The 24,195-nt window shown below is 45.8% G+C and overlaps 1 protein-coding gene across 1 annotated transcript in view; it reads left to right on the plus strand.

Annotated features, from left to right (window-relative positions):
- Window positions 1–320: 320 nt before the first annotated feature.
- LOC128328571 (protein mono-ADP-ribosyltransferase PARP12-like) overlaps window positions 321–24,195 on the plus strand; it is a 43,996-nt gene continuing 20,121 nt past the window's right edge. The window contains exons 1-6 of the mRNA XM_053258705.1: window positions 321–968; window positions 3,467–3,602; window positions 8,927–9,191; window positions 11,876–11,977; window positions 12,575–12,698; window positions 22,998–23,193. Of these exons, the coding sequence (XP_053114680.1) occupies window positions 634–968; window positions 3,467–3,602; window positions 8,927–9,191; window positions 11,876–11,977; window positions 12,575–12,698; window positions 22,998–23,193 (1,158 nt within the window). The 5' untranslated portion in view covers window positions 321–633. The remainder of the gene's footprint in view (window positions 969–3,466; window positions 3,603–8,926; window positions 9,192–11,875; window positions 11,978–12,574; window positions 12,699–22,997; window positions 23,194–24,195) is intronic.

A 24,195-nucleotide genomic window follows, 5' to 3' on the forward strand; every position in this document is an offset into this window, starting at 1 on the left:
CCTTGTTGTGCATGCAACACAACTCTGGATAGGGCTACACAGAGCTCTGAAGAACTCCAAACCTTGCTACTCACAACTTTATGTGCCACTTTGTCAGACTAAAGGTGCTACCTCGTTGTGGATATTAAGTTTGGTTTTGTTCAAGGGGGTAGCCAAATGAGAGGGTGCGTGTTCGCCCTCTCCCCGGTGGCCCCTCGGAGTGAGGGAGATAAGGAAGAAAAAAGGCTGCAGGGAGAGGAGGAAAGTGAGGCCTAAGGCGAGCAATTGGCCTCACACTCTTTAAGAAGGCCCTGGTCAAAGCAGACACCAACGCCGAGCAAGTCATTGAGAGGCGGCGCCGCCTCCTTCTCCTCTTCCAGCTTCTCGCTTTCTCTTTCGTTTCCCCTCCCAGGTGATCGAGAATAACACAAGCCCGGCAAAGGAAGAAAGCGGGGCTGCCCCGAGGGGGGCTCGTGAAGGGCGGGTATTCGAAACTTAAGGAAGGAGGGGTGTGCCTCCTGGCCGAGCTGCATCAAGGGGACGAGGGGGCTGCCGCCGCTGCGGGCGGGGACGCGAAGAGAAGGACGGGCCTTCCGACGGAGCTGCACCAGGAGGACCATAGAGGAGCTTCCCCGGGAGGCTGAAAAAGCAAGGATGGCGGTCCAGGAGCTGCTGGCCTGCCGGGCGCTGAAGGAGCTGTGCGCGTCGGGGGGCTGCCTGGAGAAGGGCGAGCTCTCGAAGCGGCTGCGCCTCGAGGGTAACCCTGCGCTCCTAGCCCAGATCCTCCAGGACGCGAAGAAGTTCACTCTGGTGACCCGGGAAGAGGGGGCCCCCTGTGCGGTCGAGAGCGGCGGCCACCGGGTGGTTGTGGCCACCAGCGGGGTGCGGCTGTGCCGGGAACACGGCAGCGGGAAATGCCCAGGACGCTGCCAGCAGCTCCACATCTGCCGGTACTTCGTGTACGGCGGGTGTCGCAACCAGGGCACCAAGTAAGTCCTCCCCCCCCCCCGCCACCGCACGAAGGGGGCAGCCACGCTCTCTCCTCCTGGACCCCCCAACCCTGATCCATGCTTGCTTAGAATTCCCACTGAGTTGTTCCATGGAGCTGAGTCTGTAGCCAGCAAGCGAGTATAGGCTTGCAGTCCTCCCCATGCCTTTTAGGGAGCAAGTCCCCTTCCTCGAGCTCAGGTGGGGCTGAAAGGCCGGGGATACACCCCCTTGAATCCAGCAGGCTCTTCTTTCCAAGCTCAGTGGCGTCAAGGGGAGGAGGACGCGAAGGAGGAATTTTGCATTCTGAGTTTCTGTCTCCCATCCCCCCCCCATTGTCTTAAACGCGGGGCGGGGCTGGAAAGAGGATGTTTGCACTAATCCTTAGTTCGAAGTGCCCACGTGAAGGTGGGCGTGCTTTGTTGTATGTTACTAATATTTGTACTGCAGTTACTTGGAGACTTGGTAGAGGGAAAGAGACTTTCCTAAACTTTTCTTTGTTAACACGCGCACGCGCGCGCACAGGCAACACTCTCATGGTCCCTCTAGCGATCTGTCGGAATTAAACTGCATCGGGACTCCTGCGATGGGGAATCTTTGTCCTCTTTCCCCCTCTCTTTCTCTTTGGCAAGCTTTCCAGGGCGATGCTATAAATGTGCTTGTGTTACACTTATTTTCTTTTTAACTCTATCAGCATCTTTTCCTGCCATAAGGATCCTTTCCCATTCTGCATGAAAAGCCATCGAACTGTGATCTGTTGGGAGTTCCTGATTCTTGCCTCCCTTGCTTTACAAGCTACTACTACTAGATAGAAATGAAATAGGTCTTGGACAGCTGTCTCTGTCCCCTGTTATGACTAACAGTATTAAGGGTGTCCAGTAGAATTGCCCTCTTTTTCTCTCTCTGCCTAGTTGTGTTTTACTTCCTTGTAACTGAGCATACCATGACTCACAAGACCCTGCTTTAATTCTTCATTCCATCTGTCTTGTCCTTGTCCTGCGCACGCTGAAGCTCATTGTGGTGATATTTGGAAATCTTAATCTTAAAAACCAGAGTATGTCAAGGGTTTCATTTCCTTTCCTTTTTCCTTTTTTTGACCCAAATCCTATGGGAACATGACGCAACACTATGTTATGGATGTGCCAAAAGGTGATTCAGAAGCCGAATCGTGGGGCACCTCCCCTGAAATAGGAGGGGTTCCCCAGCCCCTGTAAAGCAGAGAAGAGGAGCACCTCCTGCTCCTCTCATCGTGGCCATCGTCATACTCCTGGTGGTCCCACCCCCAGAATTAACTGTGCATCCAGCTGCTGACCGTGCAAATGGCCAGTGTGTGCAGAGACCATGTGCATGCTGGCGTTGGGTGTAGGGGCAGCTGGTAGGCACCCTGTTGGTGCACAGCTAATCCTGGGAGAGTATGGTGATGGCAGCAATTGGAGGAGCAGGTATGGACCTGATGGGGAAGCCCTCATTTTTAAAGGGAGGTGCCCCGCAATTTGGCTTCCAAATGATGTTCCAGCACATCCCTACTCTATGTACACTTACCTGGGTGTGATAGGTTCAGGGAGGACTAGGCCTCAGTTAGATTCATTGTCTGGAGGGTAGGCTTCTCCAAATATGGAAGGAAGCCCAGGCCAATCAAATCCACGTGGCTCAATCCAAAGTGAGGGGCAGGGTTCATTGGACAACGTCCTTTAGAGGAGTAGGGGAGGTGTGCATTAGAGTTCAGTTCTCCCCTGGAGGTCTCTGAGGGAAGTCTGGTCAGAAGCTAGTGTAGGGAAGGAGGCAACTAACAGCCTTAGTTTGGGAATCAACTGGAAGTTCCTTACCTGGAAGTTAGTAGGAAGGAAAGGGACCAGTTTAGCTAGACATGTCAGGGAACTTATTTTTGTTTTAAGTGCTTGGATCTGACTTCATGGTTCTTGTAGTTCCTGGGGAAGGGTTTTACTTGAATGCAAGCAGCTATTGTTGATGTTTTCCTTATCATCCAATTATTAATAAATCCGTATTGCTATGCAGGCCTTCTCAACTTTGGCTCTCCTGCAGATGTTGGCCTACAACTCCTATAATCCCTGGCCATTGGCCACTGTGGTTGGGGTTGATGGGAGCTGTAGTCCAAAAATAGCTGGGGAGCCAAAGCTCAGCAGGCCTGTTACAGAATGTCACTCCTTATTGGGTCCAGCCTTAGTTGCCCACTCTTGAAGGCCTAAGGCTGCTCAAGCCTTTCTGTAGGGTGGGGTTTTCCACCTTACTCTCCCAGAATATTCCCTTGCAGCGGTGAATCTCCTCACATTAAAAAGTGGGTGGTGGCAGTCTGCCCGGAACTCCTCACAGCTGCAAGAGGGATTTTATATCCCCTGCCCCCCTTTTGATCATTACTTCCAAGTCAACTCGCATAGGATCAGGTTGCATGGCAATGGATGATGCATGGCTTTAAAGTAATACTTGTTAGTGTAAAACATGATCCAATTTCAGTCATGTTTTGTATTTTTAAAACTTACAGGAGACAATGCAAGTTCATCCATGACTTTAATTCCCTGCCTAATCTGAATGTCCTAAAAGAACATGGCTTGGAAAGCTTAAACTCTGACGAATTATGTCAGCTGCTGCTTCAGAATGATCCTTCACTCTTGCCTGAGGTGAGGATTAATGCTTCTGTTAACACGAATCTTGGTACAACTGAAGAACATGACTGGTTGCTACAGTACATGATTCCTAAGTCACTTCTGGTATAGCCAAGGAAGTTTTGTTACAGTTTTGAGAATTCCAGCTTGGGTTTTTATTTATTTTTTAAAAGATCTTTTCTAATGCTCATAGCTGCAGTGGTGTTAGCCTAGCCTATTATAAGCGTGAGTGCAGAAAAGATCTGGACCAGATCATCACCATTGTGGGTGAGTGACAATGGCATGCATTTTATGTTTGGAGCAGAAGGATTGGAATGTGTTTCTTGCCTGATGCAAGGATTATGCTGTGTGCTTGGTACAGAGATAAGGGTCAGTATGCATCCCATTGCCTGAAACACTCCAAGACTGCGGTGAAGCCTGTGTTCAAAATTTCTGCCTTGTTTTCAGATCTCTTGTGTTCATGAAAATATTGAGGTTGTTCACACAACTGGGTGGGTGGGGCTGTGGGTTAAACTTACCTCCCCCACCCAACCCCAAGATGAGCAAGTGCATGTTTCTGGGAGCTTGGACTGCACGCCCAGGCAAGTCGTGCTGCATGGCTCAACACAGCTCTGGAAGTTGGGATGACGCATCCAGGCCTCCGGATATCCCACAATGCAACATGCACGATGCACTGGGGGATTCCCCCAGGAGACGGGCACTCTAGGTTCCTGTCTCTGTGTGTGGCCGGGCTGGAAGTACCCTGAGCTCACACATGAGCAGGAAGCCCGGGTTAAGGGAGTGCTTCTTCCCTTAAAGCTGGGCTCTGGGGGTGCTGTCCAGCTGGGATCGGGCCTGATGCCGGCAGTTCTCACACTCCGCCTAAACCAGGCTGGGTGTCCCTAGCCTGGGTTAGGCTGCACGCGAGAACAGCCTTATCATGCCACTCCTCGTTGTTCATATGTTGCTGCAGCCTTACAGATAAGTCCTCGGGAAGTATAGAAATCCACACATCTGTGTTAGTCAGTGCTGCACTTTGGCCCTCCAGCAGCAGTTGGACTACACCGACCTCCCATAATTCCACTGATCATTGGCCACTGTGGCTAAGGGATGATGGGAGATTATAGTGGGACAACAGCCCGGGGTGTGTGGGGGGGCTAAGTTGTGCAACCCTGATGTTAGTAATTTGTTGTCTAAAAGAGGTGGGTGGGGGGGAACTGCGTCCTTCAAGCTTCCCTGCCTGATCCTTCCAGGAGATTCATTCTTGCCTTGAGTGATCTACTATTTGCAAGCTTTTGTTCCAGTAGTTTATTTCAGATGTGCTGGACATGTTTCCTACTACAGGGTAGTGGGATACAATAGAATAGTCTGTGAAATTCTCTCTCTGTGCCTGTCTGACTGGCACCGACATTAATGGTCTTTCGGCATCGGCTGAAGACATTTTTGTTTGTTCACCAGGTTATTCGATGGCACTTAAATTGTTGGGTTGATGTCTATAGTTGGTTTCTGCTGTGTTATGGTTGATGCTGTTCTTTTATTTATTTATTTTTATTCTAAAGATTTTTTAATCTATATTGTAAGTCTGCCTTGAATATCTGTATGGAAAGGTTGAAGTAAATCATTTAAATTTAAATAAAGTCAGTAGTTTATAACCACAGAGTTCATGGCACAGTTAGGCTTGTCATCATGTGTGGCAGTGAATGTGAGAGTTGCATACTTTTAAGAAAAGCAAAGCAATGGAACTCATTGCAACATGATTTTGCGATGGTCCCTAGTATAAGTTATTCTTGGAGGACCGAAGTCTGCCAGTGGCTTTTAGCTGTGATAGCTGGGAATGAAACCTCCATATCCTGAGGCAGACGTATACTTCTGAGGCAGTATATATCTGGTGCTGATGTTGAGCAGCTTGGAATGACTGCTGCCACTTTGTCCTGCTTATAGACTTCTCTAGAGATCTTGATGGCTGCTCTTGGAGAGAGTGCCAGGCAGGGGTTTAGTGGAGGGGGGATGTGCCAGGATGGAGCACCAGTACTTCTGGGCTTCTCTGGCTGTTGGGGTGGGCTTGTCCATGGAGGCTGTCATGGAGAGTGCCTGCACTTCTGGATTTTCAATGACATCACTGGTACCAGGTAAGATGAACCATTGTTCTAACCCTGCAGGGTGGTGCTTAGCTTTCTTGGTAAATGCATCAGAGTGCTAGGGTTTCTCGTACTTACATAGAAGTTTCATTCGTTTTGCTATATATATTTATATTTTCAGGTGCAAAAAAGGTGACTTGACGTATTAGCCAGCCATTATTTGCCATTGCCACCCAATTCATTTCTTCTCCCTCAATCTTCCAGCATGTTCTGAGGGTCTGGGAGAGTGATGGGGTCTTCCCTCATTTGTGCTGGGAGCTGGAAACATTAAGAAACAGCAGGAAACCTACAGGAGTGTCTCCCAGGGCTCAGAAGAGACTGCTGCTGTTCCTTATATTTTCAAGAAGCAGCCGTGGAAGCACAACCTTGGTGGGGGATCTGTGTGGCTGTGGGTTTCCTCATTGCCCCACAGCTTGGAGGCACCTTCCCCCAGTAAGCAGCCTTTTGAATGCCTGCTTCCACTGCTGTATTTGTCTTGAGACTTTGACACAAATTCCTGCTAACTGAGCAAAGAGGCCCCTTTCAAATGGTGGTTCTCTTATATTTAGCAAAGGGACAGCAACCATCTCTCGGACTGTGCAGATGACCTTGAATGGGCCCAGAGGAGCATCCAGCCAAGGTAGGAGAGCCATAGGAACATAGGAAGCTGCTATATACCGAGTCAGACCGTTGGTCCATCTAGCTCAGTATTGTCTACACCAGGCCTGCTCAACATAGGCCCCCCAGTTGTTTTTGAACTAGAACTCCCATAATTCCCAGCCACAGTGGTCAATAGCTAGGGATTATGGGAATTGTAGGCCAACATCTGCAGGAGGGCCGAAGTTGAGCAGGCCTGGTCTACACAGACAGGCAGCAGCTTCTTTGAGGTTGCAGGCAGGAGTCTCTCTCAGCTCTATCTTGGAGATGCTGCCAGGAAACATTTATTTGTTTATTTGTTTATTATCATATTTTTATACTGCCCAAAACTTGCTTACATGGAACCTTCTTCATGCAAGAATGCAGATGCTCTTCCCAGAGTGGCTCCATCCCCTAAGCGGACTAACCTACAGTGCTCAAACATGTAGCCTCCCATTCATATGCAAGCAGGGTGGACCCTGCTTAGCAAAGGAGACAATTTATGCTTCCTGCCATGTGTGCTTCTGATCGGCAGTTGTGTGTTTGCAAAGATCATGGGAGAGTGTGAGCATTGTATAATATTCCCCTCAGGGGATGGGGCCGCTTGGAAAGAGCACTTGCATACAGAAGGTTCCAAGTGGCATCTCCAAGATAGGGCTGGGAGAGACTCCTGCCTACAACCTTGGAGAAGCCACTGCCCGTCTGTATAGACAATACTAAGTTAGATGGACCAAGGGTCTGACTCAGTATATGACAGCTTCCTATGTTCCTATGATTGTGTGGGAGCCGGGATGGGTAGGGACGGCTTTTTTGTCCAGTCTTGCTAACATGCTGGGGACAGAATGTGGGTTGGCCTCACCTGTCCTACCTGGCTCCTGCATGATCATTCTTCCCTCCTCCTGCCTTGATCTTTGCAAACACGTAACTACTGTTTGGTAGCATGTACGGCTCTCCTACCCTCCCTGGCTGGGGGCATTCCTCTGAGACTGTTTGGGGTTGTGTGCCAGCCCTTCCGTTTAACCTAGGATAGTGTCTTTTCCAGTGGCTGTTGCTGGTATCTCTTTTTGTGTCTTCTATTATTATCATCATCAGTTTAAGAGTCCCTTTAGGACAGAGAGCCTTTCTCCTCTCCTCTCTCGCCCCTCCCCCATTATGTAAACTGCTTCGCAAACGTTTGTTTGTTTGTTTGTTTGATACATTTCTATACCGCCCCAAACGCAAGTTCTCGGTGGTTTACAAAGTTCTCTGGGCGGTTGTTAAAAAATGATATATAGATATTCTTAATAATATAAATTGCAAAGTATATTCAAGGACACCCTCATTGTTCTGGAGGGAATATAAGAGGAATATGCTAAATATTGAAAGATAAGGCAGGGGGGGAAATCATCCTGTAGATTCAGCAGAAGGACCCTTCAGAAAACCTTTAGACATGCTAGTTTGACAGCATTCTTAGACTAAAAAAAAATCAACTACTATTCAAGATGTTTAGATGAATCACTTTTATAAATTGTTTTGGTATTATCGCCTAGTCATCACTTAATGGCTACGTTTGGGTATTTAAGATCACTTACATTTCTGTTTGTCTAAAGTTTGCATGTGAACAAACCACAAGGAAATAAAACTCTGGAGCTTGTTTCCTTGTAGGGACCGGTCTGCATGACTAAAAAACATTGATGTAATTGAATACTGCTCCTGAAGTGCTATGCTGTAGGCCAGGGATTCCCAGTAGGGGACACCCCTAGGTACTTGAAGGGCTTCCGGGAGGTACTAAGAGCCCTCCTGCTTCCTAAGGCTGCAGCCCTGCTATTTGTTCTCCATCTGAGGATTGCTAACTTGAAGCAGATGTGTTCTCTGTGGTGTGTCCACCGCAGGACAGGAGGGACGAGTATGAATACCCCTCTGCTCCTGATTGGCTGACTGTGTGTGCTAAAGCTCAGCACACCCCTCCCCTCAGCTTGACTGACAGGCTTCAGAAAATTAGCACTGAGAGTTTGCTTTGAAATTAATAAGACAAGTAAACTTGTCTCATTGATTTCAGTGGGGGTATTCATGAGGAACCTATCGTGGCTGTAAGCCAGTGAATGGATAAGCCTGTCTCATAATGATAACATTTTAAATTTGTGTCTGCGCGTGTGTGCACACACACACATCTCTATAGGGTAGGTGAGCTGAAGGTTTGCAACTGAAGCAGTACATTTTGTTTGTTTGTTTTTAAGGTAGGGAGCCCCTAACAGAGGTTCCCGATTTGTTTAAAATAAAAATAAAAATGGAAAGTTTCTGCTGTAGGCAACCGGATTGTAGTTACTTTGTATGCTAACATTCAACAAGGATATGTGTGGTCCTGCTCATGACTGTTGAATATTGCCTGATCCAAGGCAAGGAAAAGAGCACAGTGCTATGCAAGTAAGTCAGGTTCCTTATGGGATTCCAGCACTCAGAAAACCTATTCTCCAGCTGCTGGGAACTCATGTGCTTCCCAGAACTCATATCTCTTGCAAACATTTAGGCAGCTGTGTCAGCATCTTGGATGGAGGTAGACTAGAATAGTATTGGAACTGTACATGCTTTAAAAGTGTTTGTGTGCATCTCCTTTCTTTCTGTTCCCAGATATGTCCATATTATAATAAAGGGGATGGACCCTATGGGTCTTGTACCTTTAAGAAGATCTGTGTCAAACTTCACATATGCCAGTACTATCTCCAGGGAGAATGCAGATTTGGGAGCAACTGCAAGCGGTCACATGACATTTTTAACCCAGAGTGTTGTGAGAAGTTGGAGAAGTGGGGAATGAACCAAACCCTGATTGGTAAAGTTCCCTTGATCTACAAGAACGCATGTGACATCAAAAACTGTACGCCATCACCTTGCAAAGGTAGAATACCTTATTTCTTTTTAGAACATTACAAGAGTCGCCCATGTGGCTAGCAGAATGGTAACAACCTAGCTGTTTGCTTCAGGAAAAGAGGGTGTGTGTGTGTGTGTGTGTGTGTGTGTGTGTGTGTGTGTGTGTGTGTGTGTCTCCTTTGCCCAGTGGAAGAGATGAGAAAATGGGTCTGTAGTTCCTCCAATGACAGTTTCAAGAGCAGTCTTGTGGATTTCCAAGATAGGTTCAGAGAACCTTTCAGATCAGTCAGTCACTCTATTTCAGTCATTGACCAGAAACAATCGTAAACAAGAGAGCGGCGCTTACACACAATATAACAGTATTTAGCCAATGAAATAGTAAACTTAGAATTAAAATTAGACAATAAGACATTTAGATATAATTCATCTGGATGTCCAGGATATGTCTTCAGCCAAGGTAAAATAATATTTATAGGAATATCCTTGTGGAGGTGACAATATAAAATAACATGATCAGTGGTCTCCACAGTGCCTGAGCCACACGGGCAAAGCTGGGAAGAGTTAAACCTCCCATAAAGCACTGCCGATGGAAACGCGTCTAATCGCGCTAGTGACAGGGCATGTCTGAATTTATGAACTGTAATATTCCTTAGGTATGCAGCAGGGTTCGAGCTAAAAACCTGATCACCAAGATACACACCCTTTGAATTTTTAGCTACTTCAAGTTGTAACTCAACATCCAATATTCGTTGCTTAATGAACTTCATAGCAGAGTATCTTTCAGATCCTAGATGGCTAACTTTGGACTTGGCCACTGAACTGGATCCTTGCATGCATCTCATGTGCGTGCTCTCTCTCTTTCTTCTTATACACCCCTACATCTATATTCTGGGGTCAGGATCTGTTTACAGCCGCTGAAAGAGTGGAAAGAAGTATAGCTCTCTGGTGAGCTCATGCTTTGCATGCGGAACTGGCCCTATCCAACTCCAGCACAGCGTCTCTCCGGTGGCTGTTGCTGGTATGTTTCTTCTTAGATTGTGAGCCCTTTGGGGACAGGGAGCCATCTTATCTATCTATTATTTATTTTTCTTTGTAAATTGCTTTGAGATTTACAAATGTGGGGAGGAGTACAAAATCCTATGTTGTAAGGGTGGAAAGACAGAAACTGTCCTAACTAGAGACTGTTAGGATAGCAGCACCCAGCTTAATTTTCTTTTGAAATCACTTTGAAGATAAGTTTTAGTCATGCTAAAAGTATTTTGAGTCTGACATGGAACAGCTTTTCTCCAAGTAGTTAACTATAGCTATGAGGTAGGTAGGTAGAGGGGTGTGGGTGTGTGTTTGCTTTCTTTGAGCGTGTAACTTGGCTCGGCATGCATCTTGGTTCAGCACGACAGGTTGGAAGGGTGATAGAGCACCCCTCTATCAGTGTGCGAGGTTAATTTTTGCTGAAGCCATGTTTGAACTTGTGTGAGCTTGCATTGTTGTATGCTCCATTCAAAAAAGCCTGCATTTAAAAGCTGGTGTGTCAGGGAGAAGGCTAGCCTGGAACCCTCCTCCCTGATATCTAATTTCTATATGGAGGGCACATAGATATGTACAGTCATGTGAGCCCATAATGGTAGGCATGGTTGAGCACAGGTTTACCACCTTGGTGAGACTTGGGTCCTCTGCCAGAGCTTTGGGCTGGTATGCCATCCTCATGGGGTTTGCTAGCTTGCTTTGTGAGGGTGTGTGTGTGTGAGAAAGAAGGGAAGTGGGTGGGTGGGGGAAACAACCATATTTTTTTCATCAAGTAGTTTGTTTTGATGCCTTACCTCTTCCTTTTTATTTGTCTTGCTTATCTCTAAAGCTGGAGGCAAAAGGAAACCTTGCGCACGCTGAATCTTTGCCTGCCTAACACTTGGAGAGGCTTGGATTATGGAAGTGTAGTGGGGGCTTTCATGCAATCCACAAGCCCCCCCCCATTTTAGCTAATGGCTCCCCCCCAGTTAGCTAATGGCTCTTCCCCAGTAGCCTTGTAAACATAGGAACTGAGGGGGCTGGCCCTTCTTTGCCTTCCCTGTACCTGAATCCCTGATGTGAGCATTTTTTCCATCACATGAGGAGGGCCCCATGAAAGTGTCCGAGAACTAGAGGTGTGCACAAAACCTGCTGGTCCGGTCCGAGTCCAAACCAGACCCGAATCAAACTGGGCCATTTCGGTCCAGCACCCCCTCGAATCCCCACCCCCTGTTCAGTCTGGGCAGGGGGAGGGTGTTTGCAAACAATTTTTTTTTTTTAAATTAAACTTACCCTCTCTGGGGGTTGGTGGTTCTCTGAGGTGGTGGTGGGGTCCACAGAGGTTCTCCCTCTCCCTGCCGGCCTTCCCGCCTGCAAGAACAGCCCTGTTTGGCCATTTTTGAAAGCGGGAATGCTAGCAGGGGGAGGGAGAACCGCCCCCAGAGGAATTAAGGTTTTAAAAAAAATTGTCCATGAACCTGACAAATGGGCCAGGGGTTTGTTCCGAGGTCAAGCCAAACGAGGTGGTTTGGTTCGACCCTGAGCCTTCAAACCAAAACAAACCAGTTCGACTTCGAACCAGTTCAGTTTCGAACATGTTTGCATATCCCTGCTGAGAACCTCAGGTATGCATGAAGTCAGAGCAGCCAAATCAAAGTCCTCCTTTTCTGTTCTTCCCTTAAGCCAGAATGTGTTTCTTTTCTTCTTCAGAACGAAGAGAAAGCAGTGGTCAGGGCTCACTGACTACCAACAGTAGTGAAGCTTCAGAAGAGATTTGCTTGTACCACATTAGAAAAAGTTGTAGCTTTCAAGGTAAGTTGTTATGATGCTGAAGAATCTGTATTGGGTGTGTCTTATTAATAGGGATGTGCGAGCAGGCTGTTTGGGTTCAAATTGGGACCATGGTTCGAATCGAGCTGGCTCGCACACCCCTACTTATTAGTTGTGCCATTCTATTCCATTGTTTCCTGAGCCAACCTTTTGGTTTTTAGACTTGTAGACATAGCAAAACTGATTTGTTAGCATAGTCTCAAAGAAGATTAATTATCTCAGAACTTTCACGAGAGTTGAAACTCAGAGACATGGGTTTGGGGGAGTGTACAAATATACTAAATAAATAAATATTGCCCATTGTCAGCTCAACATAACCCTTTCCTATGTAAATTCAGTTGCAAGTCATCAAAGGTTGAGTGAACAAGCAGTGAGAAATCAAGTGGTGTGTACATATGTGTGAACCAGACAGTGGGGAGTAACTGGCCACTGTAAGCCCCCTAGAAAGCATTTCTCTCTGGCTTCATGCCCCAGGCCTTTATTTCTGGCAGTCTCATTGCACCAACTCCTTGAGCATTTCTACCTTAAATCCACTTTTGTTACCAAAAATCTAATACAACATGGTTTTACTTTGCCTAGATAAATGTATTCGCGTTCACTTCCATTTGCCATATAGATGGCAGATCTCTGAAGGTACCCAGTGGAAAGATTTGACCAATATGGAGAAAATTGAGGAGGCCTACTGCGACCCATTTAATGAAAGGTACAAATATATTAGGAATATCTTCCTGTTTGACTCTGAAGTATACTGACACAGATCTCTCTTATGTTGCTACCTTGCTGTTTTTTTAAAGCAGAGATTCTGCTGCTGAGTTTTTACTTGTATTTTGAGTATTCTATATGGTTTTCTGCTGTCACTTTGGGGTTTTATTTTATTATTTTTATTTAGTACATTTGTATACTGCCCCATACAAAAAGTCCCATGGCTATTCACAATATAAAACCATTAAAATATTATATTAATATAATTAAAACAATTTAAATACAGTAAAACTCTAAAAACCGAAACTTTAAAACTAAAAGCCTAACTAAACAAGTATGTTTTTAGGTTCTCCTTAAAAACAGAGAAGGGGAAACTCTAATTTCATTACGAAATGTGTTCCAGAGTCTTGGGGCAACTCTAGAAAAGGCCTGGTTTTGAGTTGCCACCAACCACGCCACAATTGGGCCTCCCCAGACAACCTTAACAGACGGGGTTGATGAGGAAAAAGGCATTCTCTTAAATACCTTGGGCCCAAGCCATTTAGGGCTTTATAGGTAATGACCAGCACTTTGTATTTTGCCTGGAAACTTATTGGCAGCCAGTGTGGTTCTTTTAAAATGGCTGTAATATGATCTTTTTGGGCAACTCTGGAGACCAACCTGGCTGCTGCATTCTGTACTAAGTGCAGTTTCCGAACTACATACAAAGGCAGCCCAACACAGAGCACATTGCAATAGTCAAGCCTGGATTTTACCAGCATATGCACCACTGTTTATCTCCAGAAATAGACTTAGCTGGCGAATCAGCTTAAGCTGATAGAAAGCACTCCTGGCCACAGCCTCTACCTGAGAAATTGGGGAGAGGTTTGGGTCCAGAAGTACTCCCAGACTACATACATAGAACAGGCATGTTTAGACCACTTCCTAAGTCTTGACCTCCCACAATGAGTACCTCCATCTTGCTTGGATTCAGCTTTAGTTTGTTCTCCCTCATCCAGCCCATTACTGCCTCCAGGTAGGCATTTAGGGAAGTTAGGCCATTTCCTGATGAAGTCGACTTGGAGAAATAGATTTGGGTGTCATCAGCATACTGATAACACCCTGCAAGAAATCCCCTGATGATCTCTCCCAGCAGTTTCCTGTAGATGTTAAAAAGCATTGGAGACAGTATGGAGCCTTGTGGTACTCCATTTTGAAGCTCTTGTTTTGAAGAACAACAGTCTCCAAGCAACACCATCTGGAACTTACCCAAGAGGTAGGAGCAGAACCTCTGCGAAGCCATGCTTCCCACTTGAACCCCTTCAGGCGCCCCAGAAGTATCCCATGGTCGATGGTATCGAAAGCCGCCAAGAGATCCAAAAGGATTAACAGTCACGCTCCCCCTGTCAATCCTAATTGGAGATCATCCAACAGGCAGGACCAAGGCCATCTCAGCTGCATAGCCTGCCTAAAAATCAGTTTGAAATGGGTCCAGGTAATCCGCTTCCTCCAAGACAGCCTGGAGCTGAGACGCCACCACCCTCTTGATTACCTTGCTCAACCATTGGAGGTTGGAGACAGGCCTATAATTGCCTAAGTCTGAGGGATCCAATGCAGGCCTCTTCAAGAGTGGTCTAATTGCCTCCTTGAGACAAAGAGGAATCCTGCCATCTATCAGAGAACCATTAATGATCTTAACAAGGCCTTCTCCAAGAACCTCACTGCTAGATCATATAAGCCATGCTGGGCAAGGGGCAAGAGGACAGATGGTAAGGCACAGTGTCAGAAGTATCTTGTCCAACCAAATCCTTGGGAGTCACAAACTGAAATGATCCAGTTTAACCACATGAGGAGCTGCTGGACACCTCCACAGTAGACTCTGTGGTAACTGTAGAGTCTAATTCAGCTCGAATATGAGAGATTTTATTTGCAAAAAAACTTAATAAAAATGTCACAAAGGGTAACTCATGGATCCAAATACTCATTCAGGGTGGAGAGGTGTGTACTAGCCCTCTCACAACCCTAGACAACTCCGCTGGACGTGAGCTTGCAGAAACAATGTTGTTCTAACTATTGTAAACTGTATTGAGAATGTGTTGTTTGAAGAGGTAAAATATAAAAGGACAAAATGAATAAGCATGAAGCAGTCTAGATAGAGACACTCTCTCTTCTTCTTCTCTCAAAATACTAGGGCTTCAGTCTCTCATTGGGGTCCTCCAATGAAATGCATTGACAATGGATACAGGATAGATAAAAGGAAGTACTTATTTATTTAAGAGAGGCATCTTATTTGTTATTTCTCTTTGTAAACTGCCCTGAGCCATTTTTGGAAGGGCGGTATAGAAATCGAATTATTATTATTTCTTGTTTACACAGTCAGACAGGTGTTATTGACTGATTTGTTTTATCCAGACATCGAGTCCTTCCCAAGGACCTGGGATGCCAGAATTTTATTGTCAATTGTTATAGATATCGCAGAATATAGGCTGTTCCCAATAAAGCTGCTTTTTGTAATTGGCTGATGGTGATTTCTGTGGCCCCTATGGTGTTGAGGTGCTCTTCAAGGTCTTTTGGAACTGCACCCAGGGCGCCAATGACCACTGGGATTATTTTGGTCTTTTTCTGCCACAGCCTTTCAATTTCAATTCTGCCCCATTCAAATGGCCTCCAAGCGGTGCATAGCAACAAAAATAAAACCCATGAATCAGTCCTTTAAAAACAATAATTACAAAACAATTTAAAAACAGTTAAAAATCATTAAAAATTAAAACATTTTAAAAAGTTAAACCCTGGAAGGCCAGGCCAAACAAGGGCTCTCCTGAAGGCCAACAATGAACTCAAGCTACGGATTTCTGCCAGGAGTGCATTTCACAGCCCAGGAGCAGCTACAGAGAAGGCTCACCTCTGAGTCGCCACCAGACATACTGGTGCTAACTGGAGACAGACCTCCTCAGATGACCTTAACATGTGGTGGGGATGATGTAGAAAAAGGCACTCTCTAAGGCAGTCCTGCACAACATAAGGCCCGGGGGACCTTTTTGCTGGCCTACGGTAAGAATATCCTGTAGCAACAGAAGAATCTATGAAGAACTCTTGGTCTTTTATGCTGATCAACAGCAGTGGTTCAATGTGGTTGGCCACTTGAGTCCTAATATCCCCCCACCCCTGGGCTGCAGCCTACTGCTATCACCTTCTCTCTTCCCCCTCACTCCTAGCCCTGACTCCAACCCTCTGCCTTTCATTAATATTGCAAATAATTAAGTTAATTGTAATAATTAATGTGTTGAAATTAACCTTGGTCCCCACACACCAAGTCATGGTTGATTCTGGCCCACCAAGGCATTTGAGTTGTGTACCCCTGCTCTAAGGTAACCCGGACCTAAGCCGTTCAGGGCTTTAAAGGTAATAACTAGCACTGTATTTTGCTCAGAAATATATTGGCAGCCAGGGCAGCTGTTTGAAAACAGGCATAATATAGTCTCTCCCTGCCGCATTTTGAACTAACTGAAGTTTCCGAACTGCATAGGAAGGCAGCCCCACATAGAGCGCATTACAATAGTTAAGCCTGGAGGTTACCAGCTGATGCACCACTGTTTTGAGGTCATCCTCTTCAAGGAATAGATGCAGCTGTTGAATCAGCCAAAGCTGGTAGAAAGCACTCCTGGCCATAGTCTCCACCTGCGATACCAGGGTGAGACCTGGATCCAGGAGTTTTCCCAAACTGTATGCCTGTTCCTTCTGTGGGGGGTGTAATCCCGTCATGTAATCCCATAGTTAATTTATGGAATTTGCTGCCACAAGATACAGTGGTCCCTCTACTTAAGAAATTAATCCGTTCCAAATGCACATTTGTAAGTCGAAAAGTTCGTAAGTCGAAAAGCGGTTTCCCATAGGAATGCATTGGGAACGGATTAATGCGTTCCGGAGCCTAGAAAAAAGACCCAGACCCCCAGTAAGGCTTGCAAACTGCACAGGAACATTTCTTTTCAAGAATAAACAGGCAGTAAACAGGCAGGCAAGTCAAGGAAACCGCATGTAAAATTCGTAAGTCGAGGAAACCCCATCTAAAAATTTGTAAGTCGAAAAAACCGCATCTAAAACCGGATCTAAAACTGCCGTTTTTAACTCGAAAAATACTTATGTTGAGTAGTTTGTAAGTCGAGGGACCACTGTATAAGGGTCCCTATTAACTTTGATGCCTTGTAAAGTGGATTTGACAAATACATGGAGAACAAATATATCAATGGCTATGTGGAACCTTCATGTTCAGAAGCAGTATACCTTGGAATGTCAGTTGCTAAAGAGCAACGGGGGGTGCTATTTAGTGCATGAACTAGTGGGGTGGTTGGTACTATCTGGGGGAACCAATGCTCATTGTGTTTTTTGACAAGGTCAATACCCCGAGAGATGGATAGCATTGCAATACTTTCAGCTTTCAGTGTGTTATCCTGCTTTTATTGTCCTGACCATCAGGCCTGCAGCAGCCAAATTTGCAATAGTGTTTCTAAAAGCTTTTAAAAAATTAACGCAAAAACTATTATACAATTTTATCCACATTGTCGGAGGAATGGGAATGACAATTGGCAGGAAAGTCCTCCAAGGATTACTCTATGGAGAGAGCACAACAGTTTGTTCATTTTTACCCTAACCCTTCCCTCTGTGCAAAAATGCCTGCAATTTTACCCTGATTGTTTAGGGGCAAGGATAAAGAAGGTGTGATAACAGAGAGAAAGTTTAAGTGCAACAATTAATCACTTACTTTCCATCTCTGGGTGGAGGCGAGTAAAAGGTAAAGTGTGCCATCAAGTCGATTTTGACTCCTTGCGCCCGCAGAGCCCTGTGATTTCCTTTGGAAGAATACAGGAGGGGTTTACCATTGCCTCCTCCCACGCAGTATATGATGCTTTTCAGCATATTTCAGCACAGAGGCGTAACTATAGGGGGGGCAGGGGGGGCACGTGCCCCGGGCGCCATCTTTTCTGGTCACGTGGGGGGCGCCGCCATGACAAAAAATATATTTTTTAATTTTTTTAAAAATTTTTTTGTTAATACAAATGTTTCCTGCTCAGTGCAGCAGCGCTGCAGCAGTCAAGGGAGCGCATCGGTGCCCCCTCCCCCATGAGCGGTCCCTTCCGCGCCGCCCCCCCCCCATTGCTTTGCTGGCGCCTGGCGGCCAGTCAGTGGCCTGGCTTGGCGGCGGGCGCTTGTGAGGAAAAACCTAAGTATAATGTAGTATGTTGGGGGGGCGGGGGGCGCCATTTCAGTGCTTGCCCCGGGCGCCGTTTTCCCTAGTTACGCCTCTGTTTCAGCATATTCACTGCTGCCTGATATAGTACCAGCAAGGATCCATACCGGCAGCCTTCTGCTTGTTAGTCAAACGTTTCCCCACTGAGCCACTTAAGGTGGCTGGAGGTGAGTAGGCCTTGCCAAAAATCACTGAGCATTTGTCTTGAGATGGTACCGATGTCTAAAACCTTTTGGCCTGGCTTAGCGACTAATTGCTTTCATGCCCTGTTTATGGGCTTCCTCTTCATTTTTTGAAAAACAGGAGGCTAGATTAGAGAGGGCTTTGGTCTGATCAAGCAAACGTTCTCTTTTAGAGTGGCTTTGTAGCCAAGAGCTGTGATATCAAAGCGGCTGTGTACAAACCTTAAATAAGTTGGGAATGGTCTTATTTTGGACAGACATTGACCTAAAATGCTTTCTTCACAAGCCAGCTCTGAAAAAACAGTAAACCCTCCGCATTAAGAACCTGCTATTGCAATGCACAGAGCCTCAATTAAAACTGGCAGAAAATACTCTAGATTAGCTCAGGTTACATCTGGTGGGGGAACAAATGACTAACCAGCATATGACCTTGAAGGCCTTTTTGTGCAGCCCTTGAACTCTTCTTATGTTAGTGAGGGCCTCAGCTTTCTGTTTTTTCTTTGGTTGGGGAATGGCTTCTAGTTCTTGTAATGACAGTAGTCATGTTCAGGTGTGCACAGAACGCCCACTGAACAGGCTTGCAGCAGTGTTCTCTCTCATTTTTTCCATCTGTGTGCAGAATGAGTTTTGTTCTGGGCAGCAGTATCAAGGCAGTGAGTGCACATGTGCATTCAGAATGGGGCTTTCCTGGTTCAACCTGAGCGGGATCTAAAATTAACTGAGTGGACATCCAAAAACTTGTGAATATGTGCACGCCTTAGAGGGAACACTCCTTGCAGGGCTTGAAAAGGGTCAGAAATCCCAGCCGCTGCCCGCCACTCAGCCTCCTGGCCCTGCTCTTCATGCTTATTTTTATTTATTTATTCAGTTTCTATACTGCCTTTCATAATGCATTCTCAGGGTGGTTTACAAAAGTTAAAATACAATTAAATTCCACAAAAGTTACATCAAAAATCATAAAATCAGTGAGAAAGAAAAAAATCACAAAACAGCAAAAAACAATCCTTAAAAAGAAAAACAGAAACAGGAAAGCTGAGAGACCTGGCAGCCCTAAGCGGTAAAAGCCTGAACAAATAAAAGGGCCTTTAGTTGTGTTTTAAAAACAGCCTCAGGAGTCAAGGGGCGGATATTTGCTGGGAGAGCATTCCAGAGCCTGGGGGCAACAACAGAGAAGGCCCTGTCCCGTGTGCATGACAATGTAGCCTCTCTCATGGAACAAAGGCCGCTCTAACAATCTTGTTGGGCGGGCAGAAACCCTTGGGAGCAGGCTGTCCTTCAGGTATCCAGGGTTTGTTGCATTTGTCTGAAGAGATGGACTCTGTAAGCGTGATAGTCTACCTATGATTGTGAGAGTAGGGCACCCCCAGACGCCTGATCATGGAAAGCTGTGCAGCCACGCTTATTTTATTATTTATGTATTTAACCTATTTTTATACCGCCCAAAACTCACATTTCTGAGTGGTTTACAACAAAGCAAAAAAACAGAAAAAGTTGAATCATTAGTTGAAACAAAATAAATGCTACAGTAAAAGTTAAAACATTACAACAATTTAAGCTTTAAAACAAAGTTAAAACTATTAAAACAATATTTAATTAATAGCCTGGGTGAACAGATGAGTCTTTAAAGAGTTTTTAAAAGTTGACAGAGATGGGGAGGATTTTATTTCAGCAGGGAGCGTGTTCCAAAGCTTTGGAGCAGCAGTAGAGGAAAGCCCTCCCCTGGGTAGCCACCAGACAAGTTGGTGGCAACTGCAGATGGACCTCTCCTGATGATCTCAATGGGTGGTGGGGTTCATAACGAAGAAGTCATTCTTTTAAATACCCAGGGCCCAAGCCGTTTAGGGCTTTATAGGTTATAACCAGCATCTTGTATTTTGCCCAGAAACTTATCGGCAGGCAGTGTAGATCTTTCAATACGGGAGTAATATGGTCTCTCCAAGATGACCCAGAGACCAACTTGGTTGCTGCATTCTGTACCAATTGTAGTTTCTGGACTACACACAAGGGCAGCCCCACACAGAGCACATTGCAGTGATCCAGTCGGGAGGTTACTAGCATATGCACCACTCTTCTGAGCTCATTTATCTCAAGAAATGGACGCAGCTGGCATATTAGTTGAAGCTGATAGAAGGCACCTCTGGCCACTGTCTTGACCTGGGATACTAGGGAGAGGCTTGAATCCAGAAGCACCCCACAGACTGCGTATCTGTTCCTTCCGGGGAAGTGTGACCCCATCCAGAACAGGCAGATCAAACTCCTCTCCTGAGATTTGACTCCTCTCGATGAGTACCTCCATCTTATCTGGATTTAGTCTCAGTTTGTTATCCCTCATCCAGCCCATCTCCATTCCCAGGGTAGGCATTTAGAGAGGTTATGCTTTCTCCTGATGATATTGACATGGAGAAATAGATTTGGGTGTCATCAGCATACTGATAGCACCGTGCACTAAATCTCCTGATCATCTCTCCCAGCGGTTTCATATAGATGTTAAACAGCATCGGAGACAATACGGAGCCCTGAGGGACACCATACTGAAGTTCAAATTTTGAAGAGCAGTCTCCAAGGGACACCATCTGGAACCTGCCCGAGAGGTAGGAGTGGAACCACTGCAAAGCAGTGCCTCCCACTCCCAACCCCCTCAGATGCTCCAGAAGGAGACTATGGTCGATAGTATCGAAAGCCGCCGAGAGATCCAACAGAGTCGCACTTCCTCTGTCAATTCCCAATTGGAGATCATCCATCAGGCTGACCAAGGCAGTCTCCACCCCATAGCCCACCCAAAAGCCAGTTCGAAATGGGTCTAGATAATCAGTTTTCTCCAAGACTGTCTGGAGCTGGGAGGCCACCACCCTTCCGATTACTTTGCTCAGGCACGGAAGGTTGGAGACAGGCCTGTAGTTGCTCAACTCTGAGGGATCCAAGTCAGGCTTCTTCAGAACTGGTCTAATAATAGCCTCCTTAAGACAAGGAGCCATTCTGCCTTCCCTCAGAGAAGCATTTATAATCTCTACCAGGCATTCTACAACAACCCCCTTGCCAGATATTATAAGCCATGCCAGGCAAGGGTCAAGAGAGCAGATGGTAGGTCTCACGATTCCAATCAGCTCGTCCACATCCTCACGAGTCACAACCTGGAACTAATCCAACTTAAATTTAAGACCATGATTTTTCAGAGAGAGGAAGCATCTTTCTCTTCTTAGAGTTTTTAGTCTCTTCGCCCACTTTTTAGGTTTTGCAAAGGAGAACAGTATCAGGGTGTGATAGGCAGGGGCCTACTATAAGTAAAAATAACGTGCTGGATGGATAGGTATTCGTTACCGGGAAGCCCTCAGACTGGAGGAGTAATACAGAGTTGTTTCACTTGGATTTTGCCTGAGCTGTATGGACACACCTTATTTTCCACTTTCTGACAGTTGCTGCACCCTTATTGCCTTGGCTTTAAAATGAGTTCTTAGAACATTGCATTTCCTGTAGTGCTGCCATAATGTGTGAAATAGTGCTATTCAGACATTATGTTTTACGTGTGTTCAGATGCCTGTAGGCATGTACATGTTTGTGTGAATGACTGTGCCAGCCTTTATTTCTGTTTTTAATTTTTTGAATTGTATGTAAACCATCTGGAGATGTTCAATATCAGGCAATTTATAAATATATAATAAATAAAATTTAAAAAGTGAACTGTAATGGATACAGGTAGGAAGTGTACAGCTATAACATAAAAATGGCTTAGACAAATTCATGGAGGTCAAGTCTATCAATGGTTACTAGCCTGGTGTCTGTGGGTCACCTGCAGCCTCAGAGGCATGATGCTTCTGAATACCAGTTGCAGGGGAGCAACAGCAAGAGAGAAGGCATGCCCTCACCTCTTGTCTATGGGCTTCTCAGAGGCATCTGTTGAGCTACTGTGTGAAACAGGATGCTTTTCTAGACAGGCCTTGGGCCTGATTCAGCTGGGCTGCTCTAATGTTCTTAACATGTATCTGTGTACACAGATTATACAAATGTTGAATTAACATGTGAATTGTATCTCTTGGTTTCATGGCCTGTTTGCCACACTGTTCATTTGTTTGATTGTGTGTGCTCCTCTGTACCCATGTACATCTATATCTGTCAAACTGAGGATAAGTCTGACGTGGGATCTAGCCCATGAAAGCTTATCCCAGGGGTTCCCAAATGGTATGCCTTTGGCCACGGGACCCCCTACCTTATGCTAAAATAAATCTGCTAATCTTTAAGGTGCCAAAAGACAATTTTGTTCTCAGCATAAAGAATCAGCTTTTCCATTCTTTGGAGAATGTTAAAGCTATAAGTACTTGACTACTGTAATACACTCTACGTGGGGCTGCCTTTGTCTGGAAACTACAATTGGTACAGGATGAAGCAGCCAGACAGGTCTCCAGGACAACTCAGAGAGACCATATGACACCGATTCTGAAAGAACTGCACTGGCTGCCAACATGTTACCGAGCGAAATACAAAGTGCGGGCTATTATCTATAAAGCCCTGAAAGGCTTGGGTCCAGGGTACTTAAGAGAGCTCTTCCTTTGTCATGAACCCAGCGGCCTATTAAGATGGTTTGGGGAGGTCCAGTTACGGTCACCACCGAATTGTCTGGTGGCAACTTGGGACCGGGCCTGCTCTGTGGCTGTCCCGGGGCTTTGGAATGTGCTCCCTGTCAAAATAAGAGCATTTCCATCTCTGATTGCTTTTTAAGTCCCTCAAGACACACCTGTTCTCTCAGGCTTTTAAATGAAATTAATTTCAAACTAATTGTTTTTACTCTGTCTTGTGTTAAATTGTGTACACTGCCTAGATACACATATCTGACAGAATGTAAATATGATTAAATAAGTAAATAAATCTCCCCTCCTAACTTTCAACTTGCTGCTTACAGGGTTTCCTGCCACAAGACTGGATGTGGCCCCAAGCACCTGGACATCAATTTCTCCAACATGACCTGTGGCTCTGCCAAAGTGAGACGCCTTTCCACATCATCCTCTGTGACCAAGCCCCCTCACTATATTCTCACAACAGATTGGATCTGGTACTGGAAAGACAACGATGGGGTGTGGAATGAATATGGACAAAAAGTAAGTAGCATCTATGTAATGCTCTTCTGAAATACATAAGAATCGTGATGCCCTCTTGTCTTTTGTTAAGTGCTGTGGATGCATGAAGTTGGCCCAAGAGAGTTTAGTACCAGAGGCTCAAAATCCAGTAGGCTTCCCTGTCCTGCTAATAAGCAGTGGAAAACAATTCAATGGGTGGTGTTCCTGCACAAGAGTACAACTTTTGGCTAGATTTTATTTAGGAAATTTCTCCCCTCGCCTTTCAGCATTGCTGCTCCCAGGGCAGCCGGCAAAATATTTTAAAGACTATAAAGTCAAATTACAAATTAAAAAGCAGAAATGGTAAAAATATAAAATTGTAAAAGCAAGATTAAGTCACCTTTTGGTCAAGGGTTAAAAAAGACTTGAAAACAGAAGGATCATTGCCTGGCACCAGAAAGGCATAAGAGTTGGTTCCAGGCAACCCTCCTGGGGATCGTATTCCAAAGATGGAGCATGAGGACTTGGAGAGCCCTCTGTCCAGTACACCTGCCTGAACTCTGAAGGCAGGGGTGCCTGGAGGAGAGCCCCTGAAAGTCATCTTGACATACAGGCAGGTTCATGTGGGAAAAGGCGATAGGAACATAGGAAGTAGGGATGTGAATTGCTTCAGTGCACATCCAAGGGGTTCCCTTAAGAGGTGGCAGGCGGGTCCTACCTGCCTGTCTTCCAAGCTTCCGCCGGGGCACTATTTTTACGGAAAGACTTGCGTACAAGTGGCAGCTTGTGCCACTTGCCCATCTAAAATGCCAGGCTGTGGCGATGGGATGCGTCCCCGGCATCCCTCGCACGGCGTTGGTGTATTGTCAACACCATTTACATGCTGATGCTGCACGAGTGATACTGGGGATGCATCCCATCAGCACGGCATTTTAGAGGGGCAAGAGGCACCAGCTGCCGCTTGCATGGAAGTCTTTCCGTAAAAATAATGCAGCGGCAGACCAGCTCAGGCTTTCATTAATTGCATGGTGGTTAATCTGGACT

The sequence above is a fragment of the Hemicordylus capensis genome, chromosome 5 (genome assembly GCF_027244095.1).
Source record: "Hemicordylus capensis ecotype Gifberg chromosome 5, rHemCap1.1.pri, whole genome shotgun sequence".
NCBI lineage: Eukaryota > Metazoa > Chordata > Lepidosauria > Squamata > Cordylidae > Hemicordylus > Hemicordylus capensis.